Source organism: Chaetodon auriga, chromosome 13 (genome assembly GCF_051107435.1).
Source record: "Chaetodon auriga isolate fChaAug3 chromosome 13, fChaAug3.hap1, whole genome shotgun sequence".
In the NCBI taxonomy this organism is placed as follows: domain Eukaryota; kingdom Metazoa; phylum Chordata; class Actinopteri; order Chaetodontiformes; family Chaetodontidae; genus Chaetodon; species Chaetodon auriga.
In genome coordinates, this window is record NC_135086.1 from 4,189,163 (window position 1) to 4,205,089 (window position 15,927).

Genomic DNA, 15,927 nt, shown 5'->3' on the forward strand with positions numbered 1-15,927 from the left:
CTAAGACTTTGATCCTGCACAGAAGGGCTCCGCCACATTATCATCAAGCTTCAGGGCTTTTCTTTTTTTTGTTGTTGTTGTTTTCTTACAGACTGCATTTCTTTGGAGAGGGTGGGCACATGCAGCTACATGCAGTCACACCCGAGCTCTGCCTGATCCAGCTGCAATCTTTTGCCGACGGAGGAGAGAGCGCAATAATAATGAACTTCAAACTTTGCCAAACTGGTCCGAGGATTTAAATCAATTGCTTCCAGTCGCAAACCGTCTTCTCTCAGTCTGTCCAGATTCCTCTCAAGATGCTGGCCAACAGCCCCCGCTGGATATACAACCTTGGAGAGGTTTGACACGTGAAAACAGCACTGCCTCTCGAGAGACTCTCAAAGTGGGCGACAGGGGAGCTGATCGTCCCCGTACCTGGTAAAGTATCCTTGAGAGACCATCTTGACCCCCCAGTCTGCTCCTGGCCACTGACCCTGAGACCAGAGAGACGCCATGTCTGGACATGGGACAGTAAACGGGATGATGTGAGGCCATCATGCTGATATTTCCATCCGAGAAAATTCTGCTGTGTCCTTCAAAGAGTATCTTCATTCGTAAATGACTGAATGCTGTAGGTGTCATCCTCTCACCTCTGAAGTCTCTGTCTTTATCTCAGGACTCCTCAGGGGTTTCTTGTGGACTCTGGAAGCTGGGGGAGTGGAACGGGACAGGAAAACAGTAAAAGCAGCCATGCTCTGACTGTGGAGTGTGGAAAACTGACTTTTCCCTTCGTGAGTGATGCAGATAACATGTCTGCGGTGCCGTTCAGGGGAAAAAAACAACAACTCTCATTTCTGATTTGTGTCATACTGAGGAATCAGACGCTGCTGCCATGTGAAGAAAGTCTGAGCTGTCATGTTGTTTTCGTGTTCTTCTGCATGGGACCGCTGTCATTGTACAGAAAACATGGAGGACGATCACTGAGACTCATGCACGCAGAGTCGCATGCAGAGATCAAGGCTGTGAAATATATCGCTGTTTGTGCAGATGCTTCCATTCAAATCCTCTGTGGTGTATGAAGCGTAATTAAGGAGTCTTCCATGACAACTGTCCAAATACAAAGGCTTTTGTTGTTCGTTTGCACATGCTGTTTCAATTGATATTGGGTCTGGGTTGTGTTCAAAACTGAATCAATTAGGCCAAATATAAATAAATAAAGTAATAATATCTGGACAGACAATCAATACTGAGCACCGTTAAGAGCTTTTTATGGTTTGGGAGAATATGTATGGGAATGTGTCTGTGGTGCATTACTCTTTATGTGTGTTTGTGTGTAACTTGGCCCTTGGCCTTACAGCACATCTTCTCTTCTGGCGTTGTCTTTTGTCCATCTGGTTTCATCGCGCGCACACATGCACACACGAACATGCACACACACACAGAAAATGTAAACCAAGTGCTGTGGACAACACGATATAAACTGCTTCACTCTCCTGAATAAATCAGCCCTCACCAGCCTCTCTGTCCGTCTCCGCTGGCATTATTTGATTCTTTTACGACAGCGATCACTAAGAAGGCTCCCGACTGGGGGGAGGGAGGGTAGCACTGATTATTGCATCTCAGTGTCCACAAAGCAAGGAAATATCTAACTTTAGCGTCAGCGATGGTAGCCAAACAATAATTACAGCCTTTCTAACTGGTTCAGATGAAGGGCAAGCTGGAAGATGTCATCTCAGCAGGGAAACATTTTCGAGGCATCGCTGTTTATCGCGTTCACAGACACACATAAACAAAAGCTATTAACAGCAATCCCTGGTAATCTTTCACAAGTTAAATCTATCTTTTCCAGATACTCTGTTCAGTCATTTAAGAATCACTTCTTTCGTCTTATCTTTGCAGTTTTATGCTAAAAATTGCTGGCTTCGTGATTTGCCTTCACCATGATCAAGAGCCAATCATAAGGCAGGATTATGGGGCAGCTTCAGGACCTCCCTGTACATGCCCCTCAACGTTTCTTACATCTGAGAGTCAGAAACAGTTCCAGCCTGCTCCTCAACCTCAGCTGTGAAACTTGATTCGTCTGCAGGCTGAGGAGGAGACGGGGGCTTCTGACAGGCCAACATCTCCCCCTCCTCCTTTGCTCTTCATTAGCAGTGTGATGACCAGCGGGGTCAGCAGAGGTCAGCGGGTCGCACCAGTTCAGGAGGCAACTCTTTCTCACTCACCTTTGTTTTCTTTCACTCGCGAGGTGAAAAGAGCACTGAGGATGCAGCGTGAACGCACGTCCATTTAATTCAAGCCCAAATTAAATTATTTACTCAGAGCATCCGTGAAATCGGATAAGAAAGCTTCTGCTGCTTATTTGCACTGAAGGAAGGAAAGAATGAAATTGTTTTCAAAAAAAAAAAAAAAAAAAAAAATCAAGTATAATTGTTCACTCTTCATTAAAAACACTGATTTAACATGTGTTATGTTTCAAGACTCTTCCCTACAGTGGAAAGTATCATACTAGAGCACATTCAAAGGCAAAAAAAGGGGAAAAATGTCCAACAGTGTTCTACTGAACAGTTTGGGGCTTGTGAAGAGGCCACTGACAGTGGTTCAGACTGTTTGATGAACACCGTGGTGTGAACACATAGGGGGCAGCGAATCACCAAAAGGCTGGGGGTCACCGCTAGTATAAGAAACAACATATTAACAATGTCAATAATGTTGTATAATTAGCTAGCTTTAAAAGCTATTGCTAAATAGCTAACATTAGCGTAAACAGCTGGTCAGGCCGACTTACCTCTCCAGGAGAAACGTGAGTTCAGCATCCAACGTCATCCCTTTGCCCACCAGGAGCTCCAGCGGTGGGAAGAAACACCAATGTTAACTTCTGTCTTGCTTCTATCACGTCTTTACCGCCGGACAGTCGCTTGCCAAGAGCTTCAGCCATCTTTGCATTTCCTGTTATTTCAACATGGTTGATAAGAGGTTAGGATATGCCACCTACCATCCTCTCATGTTGGCCTGAGGGCAGACTGGATGCAACAGTGACTCACTATCGCCTCCTAAGGTACAAAGTGGTATTACAAGACAGGACGGGCCAGCGCTAGCTGGTTAGCATGCTAACCTAGCAGACACATTATCGCTACAACATAATACATAGACCTCTGTGACAATGTCAAAACAGGTATTTCTTCACATTCAGTTGATTCTTTTAGTTAATTTTTGAATGTTTTAAACTTAATTTCTTAAATACAGCTCTTTCAATCAAAAATCATTCAAAAACTGCTGCTACAGCATGTTTACAAGTAGCAAATATGGAGTTTAGACTTTTGAGAGTGAAAGTAAAAGCAGCTGCTTATCAAACTTTGATCTCCTTCAAAATAATTAGGCTTTTCTTTTTTTTTGGACAAAACAATTCGAATTCAAGCATCATGTGCTGCTGATGAATGCCACACAATGCTTTTATCAATACGCTTGCTGGACCGTGAAAAGCTCCAACAGAGCCAGTAAGCAGACCTTGAATGACTCATGTCAGAGTTAGTCACTGTCTATTTAAATAATATATATTTATAGGGTTTTTTTTTTGTTTTTATCTACAGAAAGAGGATATTTTGTTCACTTTGGGTCACATTGGTTTGAGGGGAATGCCATTCACTATCTACTGTGGTAATGTGTTCCTTATGTTGTCTTTACCACAGTGGCTTAGCGTAAAGGAGAGTTTCAGTGCCAGCGCCTCTCTTCTCTTTGTCCTTCACTTCCTCCAGGTTGTCCATAATGAAGATTAACACAACAGGAGCAGCAGGGTTTTCTTTTTTGTGTCATCCTTGATCTTGAAAATGAAGTGAAAGAATTGTTGGCAGCATGTGTCGTGGACCATCGCTGCACTTTGTACTGATGCTTGGACACCGAAGCTGACAGCGATCCAGCCTCAGTGTTACGCTTGCAGTAGCTCCTCCTGGCCTCGTGTCGTTGCCCTTTTGACGTCAGTACACGCTCAACACCAGACTAAACACATACAGAAGCAAGACAAGCAAACGCTGCACAGCTTTTCAAATACACTATGGATCAGAAGCCCCAACTGGACTGATGGAACATCCAATGGAAAGAACAGCAAACGGTCACAGACTCCCTCATGTGCATTTCCATTGTTTCCAAATTCATGCTTGGAATGAAGTAAGTTGAGGGAAACTGAAGATGAAAACTGAATTTGTTTGAAATTTTGTCAGCTACAAACCGACTCTTGCGAAGAACTTGCCAATGTATTCCCTTGACTTTTCATGGACTTTACTTGGCTGGGCCACCTCTGTGATCCCCAACATACACGTTTATTGCCGATCTGGGACAACTCTTCAAATATATCTAATGTGTGCTGATGATCCAGAACTGATTCTAATGACTCAACTGTAATTAGTTTTATTTGTCATCTGAGCAGCTGGCCAAAGCCTCACTGCCATTTCGAGTCAGTCAAACCTGCAATTAAAAAGCGCGGTGATGAGCACAGCTGGGAGGATGAGGCCTTTTTTTACATATACCGGCGGGCGGGTAATGACAGAGCAAACTGACAACGACTGACGCTGCAGGAAGGCAAGCAAGGAAAGGGAGCTGCCGCACACCAGAATGTCACTGTGGGGAAACGAGAGGGAAAATAGATAGGGGGGTTTTCCCAGATTTCAATCCTCACTGACATTTCACTCCTTTGTTGTGGGGAAGAGGCGGCCATCTTGTGGGCTGTCCTTCAAGAAAGGGGAAAGTTCAACTAGCAGGGCTTCACCTTCCCTCCATCCTGACCTCACCGAGGGGTCGCCGGCGTTGCGTGTCGCTACATAGCAGGGATGACGAATGTGGCGATGCCTACGGTGAGCTAAAGGTGAGACGGGCAGTCTGCGTGTCACGAGCACGGTCGTTAGAGCATCCCCGGCCACCGAGGAACCATAAAGAGGTCACATTCCCGACTTTAACGTCATCCGTTTTTTTTTTTTACTTCTGGGAGCCTCCAGCGCTCTTTACAGCATCTGTATGATGGTAAATATTGTCCCTCATGTCTCCGTTTAACCTTATTCTCTCAAGGAACTAGAGATGTGCTGCCCTTCGTTTGCCTTTGACACCGCATGGCATCTCAAGCCTCCATGATTTACAAAGATTGTGACGAGTCCACAAAGCCGAAAGCCATGGCACTATTTACACTGTTACTCTCTAAATCCAGTTTGTCAGGACAGCGGTGGAATGCGTGTTTATTTGAGGGTGGGTAAGGCGGGATTGGCTTTGTTTGCTTTTGAACTGTTGTCTTAGTGTTAGTTCCACCACCGACAGGGATTCACTGCTGTTTATTTGGACACCAGCTCAGACCTCTGACCTTTCCAAATGGGTGGCTAATCCCAGTCCAAGCTACTGTGGAGGCCTTGTTGCCATTCCTTCAATGCTGCCTCCCTCTGGTCTTAAAGGAGAACTCCACCAATTTCACACAACAAGGTCTGATTAAAGGTCATCAGGAGTACCACTGCATATGTGACAGAGATGCATAAAGCGTTTTCCAACTCCAGAGTGTTTGGCACAAACTGATAAACTGACAAGTGATATCTCATCAGCTGGGTCTGAAGACTTCAAGTTTGAAATGAAGAAATCTGTGTGGAGTTAGAAAGAAGTGATCTTATCTGCAGCACACTCCTCTCTTCTGCTTGAGGCTAGCAGCTCGGGGCTATGTTAGCTGCTACTAGCATAACACACCTGCATCTCCAACCAACCTGACAGCAGTCAAGGTGCATTGTGGGTATTATAAGCATTGTGTTTTGACAAGGAAGAATGCATGTGATAAAAAAAAATATCTCTCATTGTTCTGCATTGATTGATACTTCAAAAAAAAACAAAAAAAAAAACAACTCCATTATGAGTGACATTGTAATTGGACTGCAATGCTGAATCCGTGGAGAACTCTTAAGCAGCAGGACAGCAAAGCTTTGAGTATCTGCGTAACCAGATCGTTAAATGGTTGTGTGACAAACCTATGAGCACTTTCATCCGCACTGTTTTTCATTGTGTGTGAGGACACATGCACACCCCTCAACATCTGCCCTCATGTCTGACAGCAGGACGTTTGCCTGACAGTGAATAAGCCCTTTCTTTGCGATCAAAACCAGCAACTAACAATTAACATAAAAACAGACATTGCAGTTTTTCCAAAACAATACTTTATATTGTGATGTCAAAGACATGTTAGAGCAAAGGTTCCCGAGAAAAATGTACTATTTCTGTAACAATGGTGGAACAAGTCGAAAACATAACTGATAAAAAAAGAATATGCATTTTATACATATGTAAACCTAGAACTGTTGTTGAACCACAGTGGTCATAGCGATTACTGGCTTATTTAGTGGAATGGACAACCATAGCAATGACCAGGCATCTGGATGGAGCCCTTTGATAAGTCCAGACGTGACAAAGAACAAAAATGTCTTCCCAAAAGTCCACCAAAGTCACATCTTGCCTGGTATAAAAAAAAAAACGTTTTCCATTCTGTTGTTGCAGTTTACAAAGCGTCCCCCTAAAACAATTTGTTTTTCTACATAAATACAATAAAATCTATTGTCTGTGTTACAAGTGCTAGATACTTTTTTTTTTTCTTTTTTGTAAAATAGTCAACTGAAGTCTTCCAGGTTTGATGATTCCATGTCCCACAGGTAAAAGCACAACATGGAAAGCAACCAAACTCCTCTGCAGCTGAAACAAAAAAAAAAGCAGTGAAAGAGATAAGACAGTTCGGATACAGTGAAAGTACTAACGTCCTTCAGTGCTTGATCCCTTGTGCGGTTATGTGGTGTGGGACAGACAGACGGGCAGGTAGGCAGTGCATGCGGACAGATGGATCATGCAGAGAGAAAAGAGGAATGGAGTGGAGTCGGACCAGGCCACCTAAATAAACAGATTTGGACCTGGCTGGACTGAACTGTGAGGGTTAAAACCAAAAGATATGCCCCCTCCTAATAAATGGAAATTATAAGAGAATGGAAAAGGAATGTTGCTGCTTTTTTCTTGTTACTGGACATTGTGTTAAGACTAACAGTGAAGACAGACGGCCAGAGTAGCCAGACAGTGCTAGTTTTGGCTCCTTTTGAGAAACCAAAGCTTTCAGCAGTAGAAACCCCATGACTGGCACCGCTGTGCAAAGGTTTCTGGGAATGTTCTGGGCTGGGTTACCGAAAAGCATCTCATCAAGTTTACATCCGCAGAGATGTCGGCGTATCCAAGTTAAGGTGACTTTCAGGATCGCCTGACTATAAGCATTTTCATATTCCAACCACAAATACCTCTGTACGCATGAAGTATCACAGTAATGTAAAAATGTTCCTGGAAACAAATCTTTCCAAAATGACAAAAAATACAGGAAAGTCATATTTGTGTAAGTGTCTGATATAACGGGAATGTAGAGAAATATCACATATTTTCTATGAATTTAAAGTATATTCAATAAATCTAAACACGTGATGCCAAACACAGCTGAGGCAGTACTTATCTCTTGGATACTCGGTGTAAAACCCACTTTGTGGCAGACAATTTTCTGCCAGCTCTGATTCACACCCACATGTTTTCCTTTGTTCTTGTAAATTTACAAAGCGGTAGATGACACATGCATGACGCAGTCTTAATTCTGACCTCTCTGGCCAACTTCTGCAGGGAGACGCAGCATAACTCTGCCAGCAGAGGTCAGATCCATTCAGTGAAAATGAGAAAAATGACTCCCTTACAAGTCTGATTGAGAGTTTGGAAAATTTCAATCATCACACAACAATGTAATCAAACTTATGTTTGTCTTAAATGTGTTTGTGTAAGACGTAGATGTTTGGTGTTCTGTGAGGACAGAGAGGCGTGGGCTGCTGCAGGGGTCAACCACCTGTGATCTTTTGGATGCTGGACAGTCTTCCTGAACAACAGGCCACCCTGAAACCCAGAGGCATCACTGATGGGTGAGATTACACATGTGAGCTAGATGAATTTAACGGGATGTTGATTTAAATTAAAACTGAGGACGTTTGGTCAGATAAGGAAATAAGTGATGATCATTTGTAAGGCCCATCAGAGGGATTTAAAGTAGAGGGATAGCATGGCCACGTTCCAATTCAAACACACCCATCCCATTTTTCTTGTCTTTTTCTTGTTGTTAGAGGATGAACTTATAAACCTTTAAGAAAGTGGAAGAAATGGATCACCACTTTGGACTTTTTTGAAATGTGCAGAATCCAGATTTGGAATTTCAGTCTCATATTTTTTAAAATACTGAAACTTAGCAGGAAAGAGCCAAGGTTAGTGTTTTTCTACAATAATATCCAGACACATAAAACTCAAAAAGTGCGGAACGACGCGAGGCTGAGCAGAGGGCAGTGGCACACCCACTGCATGGTATGGTACCAATGGGATGAATAAAGCCAAAAACTAGTCATCAGTGTTGAAAGACAAAAAGACAACCAGTAAAATGCTACTCAACACGTAACCAACTGTAACTGTAAGGACAGTACATGGTGCCTTCAGAAACACCCTAAAAAGAGCCGACTGTATGTAAGAACCATGAAAGGTATCAACTTTCAATACCAACTTCAAAAACAAGGTCATAGTATTTCATTATGTATAGAGATATATACTGTATATATAATATACTCATTTCTTTTCATATATAAATCTACTATGAACAGACAGTAAATACACAATTGTCCATCATTATACAAAGTAGAAACATTTGCATCCCCGCCCTCCCACAAAAACCCTGAACCCAGAAAACATCGTCATGTCCACTAAAAACCCTCACTGTTGTGAAGTATGTCAGCTTTCAATGTAACAGAGACACAGAGAGGGGACAAAATAACAGGAAAAGACATAAAAAAGTACAAAAAAAGAAGCCACTGGAGTCCACTGAAAGGGCAACACAACCAGAAAGAAGACACAGATGAGAGGAAAAAACAAACAAAAGTAGTCATCGACAAACGTGTGTGGCAGGAATACTCAGGAGGCTGATGTCCTATGTACAGTAAACAACAGTAAAAACCACAGCACTCGGTTTCCTGTTCACTGAAAATATACACGAAAGGTGATTCGCTTGGAGATGAAGCAAAGGTGAGAGAAGGTAGTTTCCCAGCAGGGACCAAACACAAGTTGGAAGGCTGGTTACAGACAGGAAGTTAACCTCTGCACACTGAGTGTTTCATCAGACACGCAGAGGCAAAAAAGAGCTTGGATTTACGGTGTTTACACGCCAAAATGATCAAACACATTTACTACAACTAGGCTGGTGTTGTGTTGTGTAGTCCAGCTAGTAGGGTCAGGCTCTGATAGCAAGGTGAGTTTTAGTGAAGTGAAGAGTCAGCTCATGAGTAAGCTCAGAGTATATCAAACCAATCTTTGACTTATATCGTCTTAAATATTAAGATATTTATAACTAACCCAGCTACACAGGAGGATTCAGCATCCAGAGCAGAATGTGAGCTACATGTGCTATTAAAAGCTGCAAGAATATTCATTATGCATGGGCTCGTCCCACTGGCTGTGTCACTGGTCAAGAGAAAAGGACGATTAATAAAGAAAAACAACTATAAAAATATGTGTATACAGTTGGATATTTATAAAGAGCAGCTTGCACTTCACAGCCTATGAACAGATGCACACACACCTGCCTCACAGCACCTGACATTTGGGGAGCAGATGTGCTTAACAAGGGGCTAAAGATGTTAAAGCAGCTGTGAGAGCCTGTGCGGCTCTGGAAAATCCCAGGTGGTACGGTCACTGTTACCACAGAGACACAGTCGTCTTAAGGAGAGGGCTGGTTCAACAAATTGGCCCATGTGAGACTAATTCCTCTCTATCCCTCGTTATTCTGCGAAAACAGAGACTGATTCCAAGGTGAAAATGACGTGGTTGGACTGCGCAGAGATGAAAGTCCATCATGGCTTTGGCTTCATTGTTGTCTACATACAGTATGAACAGGATTAGTGTTTTCAGAAGTCCTGCTGCTCTGGCGCAGTGCATGCTACTTGACTCTTGAGGAGAGCTGATGGAGGCCGCAGCCACGGTGAGGCATTCAGGTGCACTGCCCACCTACGCCCCCGTTACGCATCTCTAAACCTCCCAGAAATGATTAATAACTGCTTCATACACTGCAATGTATGAAACTTCAGTGTGAGTACTGAGGAGAGTTTTCACCGACCACTGCTGACTGATGGTCGTGACGAGGCTGCACACACACCTCAGGGAGGAGAAGGTGCTCCAGCAACCCCCACCCCCAGATGGGCGGGGTGTATGATGTGTATTGGGTTTTCTTTCTATCACGTTCCACCCACCTCTCCATGTCACCTGTGATATCTTTTCTTTAACTTACTGCCTGCAGGGACCTCTTTCCAGATGCTCTCTATGATATTTATAGTGTCTTGTAGTCATTTGTCTGTACTGATCTGTTATGGCTGAAGGTTTGGACCAGATTCAGACAGCCTCGTTAACGTGAACGTAAATGTAGCTTTTAACCAGTACCGGCACGTAAACAATGTGGTCATACTGATGACTCAAGTAGCCTTGATTTCTGATCTAAACTGTTTTCAACTGTCCTTTTGTTTTGCTGACCAGGTGTCATTATGGTGCTGTTCACAGTGCTGCGAATCCTTTGCACACGAGTGTAATTTCATCATCTTCAATTATTGTTTCTAATGATTAAAAGTTTGCATGCTCTTGCCATTCCTTAGTTTCCTCCAGCTTTCTCGTAAAGTCCAAAGAACTGTGTGATGGATGATTAACAAAACAGGGGAATCAGATGCCTGTCCAAGAAGTTTCATGTGGCTACAGGACCGTACCTGAAACATGGGCGCACTGAGTGATACTAATCCCACCTTTAACTTCCATTAAAATGAACCACCTTCAACTTGTGGCTGGGAACTACCTGCAAAGATGAGATTATTAAAAATGGGGGAGAAAAAGCAAAGATGGAGGTACAGGGAAAGACAGCAGGCTGCTTGCAGAGAATTATAGGTAAACATGCCAAGGTCCTCCAGTCTATGTGCCAACAACATGCAGGCATTGGATGTCTTGCCAGGATCGAAATGTTTAAGGGGTTGGGGAGAAGAGGCCTCGTTCCCAAAACTGTTTTTTAAGGCAAAGCTCTTTCAGTAGAGTTCAACAGAAAATCCACGAGGTTTGGGGAAAAAAAAGGCACGAACGCACAGTCTTTCGCTGTCAGTCATTTTGGAATAAGAACACCTGTTGACCTTCCTCATCTGTAATCTTCAACCACGCCGGAAAGCTGTGGGAAATTCAACCGCTTTGTTCCGTTCATCAGGATATCTTAAACAAGCAGGAATGATTCATCCGTAGTGCAGAGTCACGATCACATCAGAGTGAGACGGTGGAGATAAAGCAGAGAAAGAAGAGAAGAGTAAGAAAAGGTGACTACAGATGGTCTGCGTATGGTTCCGACTGGCATTCAAGAAGAACATCTTGTCTAGTGTTTTAAAAGCACTGGCACTCGAGGTTGTCATTGTGGGATGCTTGAGTCAATCCTCTTATATCCAAGGTCTTGAAGAGACAATGCGACACATCTATGCTGATCAGTCTGTGCACTGCTGATCAGTGAATGCGTCGCTCATCTTCAGTGTTCCTCTGAGCGCCACTTTTGTCACCTCTGCTTGTTCTCTCCCACGTTAACACGCCATCTTGACATGGCAGGGGTGAGACGTAGGAGTGGCGTTTAAATTGGACACAGACTGGTTGAGGACACTGTCAAAGATGAAGACTGGTCTCAGTGGTCAAAGGCGAGGGGTGTTTCTTTACATAGGAGCTTCCTCTTCCATCGGTTCCTCTTCAGCCCTGGGCAGAAAGAAGACATCACCATAAACACTGTTGTGATATTAGAATATTGTTTGTCTGCTCTTTAATGCAGAGCAGGTAGTGCACAGTGAGCGTTTCAGAGCTTTTTTTGCGGCCTGCTGCAGCTGGAAGTGATGACAGACTGAACTCTGCAGGCCATAAAACTACAACAATAAGGTCCAAGACACTAAAAGCTGCAGTTAGATATTAATTATATGTGGCGTCATCACAGTGTGGCATCATTACTTTTCACAGTACAATCTGTCTGATTCACTGTGTTTCAGCACTACATTTTGCTTATTTAATTTCTTGACAAGAAATAGATGACAAGATTGATACCACTCTCATGTCTGTACAGTAAATATGAAGCTACCGCCACCAGCTGGTTAGCTTAGCTTAGCACAAAGACAGGGGGGAGCAGCTCACCTGGCTCTGCACAAAGGTAGCAAAACACCAGCACCTTAGAATCTCGCTAACACATTATGCATCATTTGTTTACAAAAACCATAACACCTGAATTCACCAAGTACCTCTTTCCAATGTGCTTGTTGGCAACGGACAACGAGGCCATAGCAGAGACAGTCTCCGCTTCCTCTGCGTCACGCTGCAGGGCTTCGCTCAACGAGCAACCGAGTGTGGAGGCGGAGCGTTGCAGCGAGCGCCAGTATTTACCTGCAAAGGACCAGAACAGGGTGAAAGTCCGATAAGAGCAGCTGCTGTGCGCAATGAGCCGCTGGCTGTTCACTGCTGAGAGAAATCATGTTTGTGGCTCTACAGGTTTCACATGCAGACTTATTGTTTAACTGAGCTTTCTGAATATGAATAACCGAAACATCTACAGAAGATCAAACTTAAATCAGACATCATTCATTTAGACACAGCACATCACACAGATGCTGATGCATGTTGGGTCCGGGGGTAAATAATCCACTCACTGTGAGCTTCAAGAACTTTCTCCATAGAGTGGACAGCGTTGGCGTTGGGTCTCTGCTGCAGCACCTCGTCAGGAAGGGGATCCAACTGAAACAAACAGAAAATAACATCAAAACACATTTCCTGCGTTACTTTTATACCAAAAACTGAAAAAAAAAAAAAATAATTCCAGTATCCACTAGCCACATCGTCTAGATTATTTCAACCACTTGTGCTGAAATGAAAGTTCAGAACAACTTGGCGCTGAGCCTGTGCCTACTGGGAACATCGGCCAAATGCATTAAACGTCTCCAAGCATTTTTTTTCTCGATATAGTGGGTATGGCTGGATATGTATTTTTATGAATATGACTGACAGGTGTTCAGAAACGCTGCACTAAAACACGGCAGAAACCTCACTTGAACTAATGCGGTTCCCTCCTGGTTTAAAGGATCACTTCTGAATGTGGACCACAGCCCTGTGTTGAATCACTCCAAGAGGTGGGGAACAAGCTCGAGCTGCTGACACAATAGAAAATAGGCCTGCAGATGCACACCTCCTCCCACTCACCGAGAGCTTTGCTACTCTTTGACACAAACTACAATGTGTGCTTTGTACTGTGTCCCACGCTAAGAACACAGACGAGTGTAAACTGATGCAAATACATGGAAACCACTTGCTCACGCAGAGACATACATACACGAATACTCATGCCCACACTGAAGCGCACACACACATGCGCGCACACACACCTCAGGGAGCGCAGCTAAGCCTATGAAACTCTCCAAGCCACAATTCAGAGGAAACAGGGCTATTCCCCAATGTGCCTTCCCAACCCGGAATGATTCAATTTCCCCTTTGGCTGACTGCACATACGACACTTTCTCATCCCATTTTGTCAAACAGGCCCATTCAGCTCTACATTCCAACACAGACGACATGCATCCCCTTTCTGCTCAATCATAACCTCGACGGAATAAAGGAGCAACTGAGAAACATGTAAAGGGAGACAGAGAGAAAGAAAAAAGGTTTGGCTGGAGATTTGGGAGTAGAATGTCGGAGAGAGGAGGAAAAAAGTCACCGACGGTCGGGCTCGCTTCGCCAAGGCTGGAAGTTTTCTTTTAATTAAAACAAATAGTGTGTGGGAGGGGTCCGCGAGGGCCGAGGGAAGAGGCAGTCGAGGGAGAGGGATACTTTAATCCTGCTGTGGCACGACAGGCTACATCATGCACTCAGGGATGGACACAGACGCATATGCCTAGACACACACATACATATAGTTTGTGCACAAATATTTACATTGGCTTATTTGCCATTTGGCAAGAGGAGGCTTAAACGCATCAATTGCTAAAAAGACATAACAGGCCAGCTGCAGATTTTGTTCTGTGACTCTGATCAATGCCTCTATAGCACAGTTCATCCACGTAGCCGCTCTAATGCAACCTGTTTTTGCACTTTGCAACAGCAACAATCGGGAAAACAGGAAGACCTCGACTGTCGTTCTATTAACATGAAAGTCCACCCACATAATGACGGTTCTTCCTATAACGTGCGATTTACCACAACAAGACATGTCAGATAATTTCATGTAATATGATATTCAAAACCAGTGGCACTCAGAAAACGGATATGATACGTTTCTATAAACCACTGAGAGCACACATGTAAACTGCCCTGTGTTATGTTGTGTTCAGACCGACAACAACACAGTACTTTCTCTCACGTGAATGGTGTATTTCTACTGTTTGCCTCATGATTGTGAGGCACCACACCCACACCAATGCAGCCCCTTAAGTTTTCTTAACGCAGGGCTATTTTTGGTCCGAGAGCTACACTCAACCACACCTGGGAGCTGCCCTGAACTGTCAGCTCAGGAGCTCATCTTCTACCGAGCTTCAGCCCCTTACTGTGGCTGAGGAGGCAGACAGCAGTTCTTCTTCTTCACTCTCATCACAAACTGTTCCCAGCCCGTCTGGAGACTTAAACCATCAATCTTTCAGTCAAAACTTACTTTTCCAACCTTCAGGCTGCAGCCGCCAACTTTTCACCATAACCCTAGCCAGTGCCGGTTCAGCCCTGCCCAACCCATACTAGCACAGCTCCCTGTCACAGCAGGGTCAGGGGTTCTCTGGGGTTTCGTGGGGTTCACCTAAGAGCAGGGTTGGACCGGGGCAGCCTGTCAGCTTGATTGACAGCTGGGCCTCACGCTTATAAACTTTAATGGCTCTTGTCAGGGTACTCCAGGGGCCCCTACCTTGCAGGTATGGCAAAGACACAGACACGCATGTGCACTATATACAAGCACACATTCGCCTGCCACATCATCCACAGCGACGTTTCTGTTTATTTAAGTTTGTGGGCCTGGCTGTGCTTAGACCTCTGCATCTTCATACCATCAGATGTGCAGCAGTCATTGGGAGAGAGAGAGCGAAATGTCCTTTAAAGATGGTTTTCTGAGGAGGTCTTTTTCCTCTGTGTGACACTGCTGTCCAACGCACTAGGTCCTGGCCAACAAAACTGAGACACCATGGAAAGCCATGAGCTGAGAGTGAGGAATGTGCCCGGTAAAAACATTCCTGAGGGAGGCTGAAATCAAAACAGTGGAAAGAGGAGGAAATCCACTTGTTCAGCAAAAGAAAAGTGCACAAGGCATCCATTGTTTACTGTTGTGCCTGTGTGCATATGTTGGCGGTCACTAAAACCGGTTGATTATGTTATGCTAACTGAACAAGGTAATGATGTGTATTGTGCAAAGAAGGTGACCTTTTTTGGAAAAGGGTGTAGGTTTGCCTTGTAGTCTGCGGGTGGTGGTGAATAGTCAGACCCAAGGGGGGACAGGTGAAGTCGAGCGTCTTACTGTAACTGGAGTGTAAACACGCCGAATAACCTCATTGACAGCTGGTAACAATTAGCATATTAGCCTGTTGTTTATCATATAATTGCTAACAACCACGGTTTCGAACTGGGCCAACATCTGTTTGCGAGCAATCATCAATTAGTCCCGAGTTCAGAGTTGACTAGCGTAGTCGCCAATGCATCATTCATGAGCTATTTAACCAAAAAGACTTCATGACTACACACTACAGTGATGGGGGTGCATAAAACAGCCTGTAAGGTCCATTCAGCAATTTTCATCCCTCTCTTTGCCAGCTAATTTGATCTGCTTTCAAAGGAAACCTAATGCTCATTATAGCAAAGCCTGTCTTAAACTGC

General features: G+C 44.1%; 1 protein-coding gene across 5 annotated transcripts in view; it reads right to left on the reverse strand.

The window, feature by feature from the left end:
* Positions 1-6,138: 6,138 nt before the first annotated feature.
* The window catches only part of hdac4 (histone deacetylase 4), a 119,835-nt gene continuing 110,046 nt past the window's right edge, over positions 6,139-15,927 (reverse strand). For all 5 annotated transcript variants that reach the window (XM_076746757.1, XM_076746758.1, XM_076746756.1 and 2 more), the window contains 3 exons: positions 12,738-12,822; positions 12,333-12,474; positions 6,139-11,802 (listed from right to left, as the gene is read on the reverse strand). In XM_076746757.1, the coding sequence (XP_076602872.1) occupies positions 11,763-11,802; positions 12,333-12,474; positions 12,738-12,822 (267 nt within the window). In that variant the 3' untranslated portion in view covers positions 6,139-11,762. The remainder of the gene's footprint in view (positions 11,803-12,332; positions 12,475-12,737; positions 12,823-15,927) is intronic.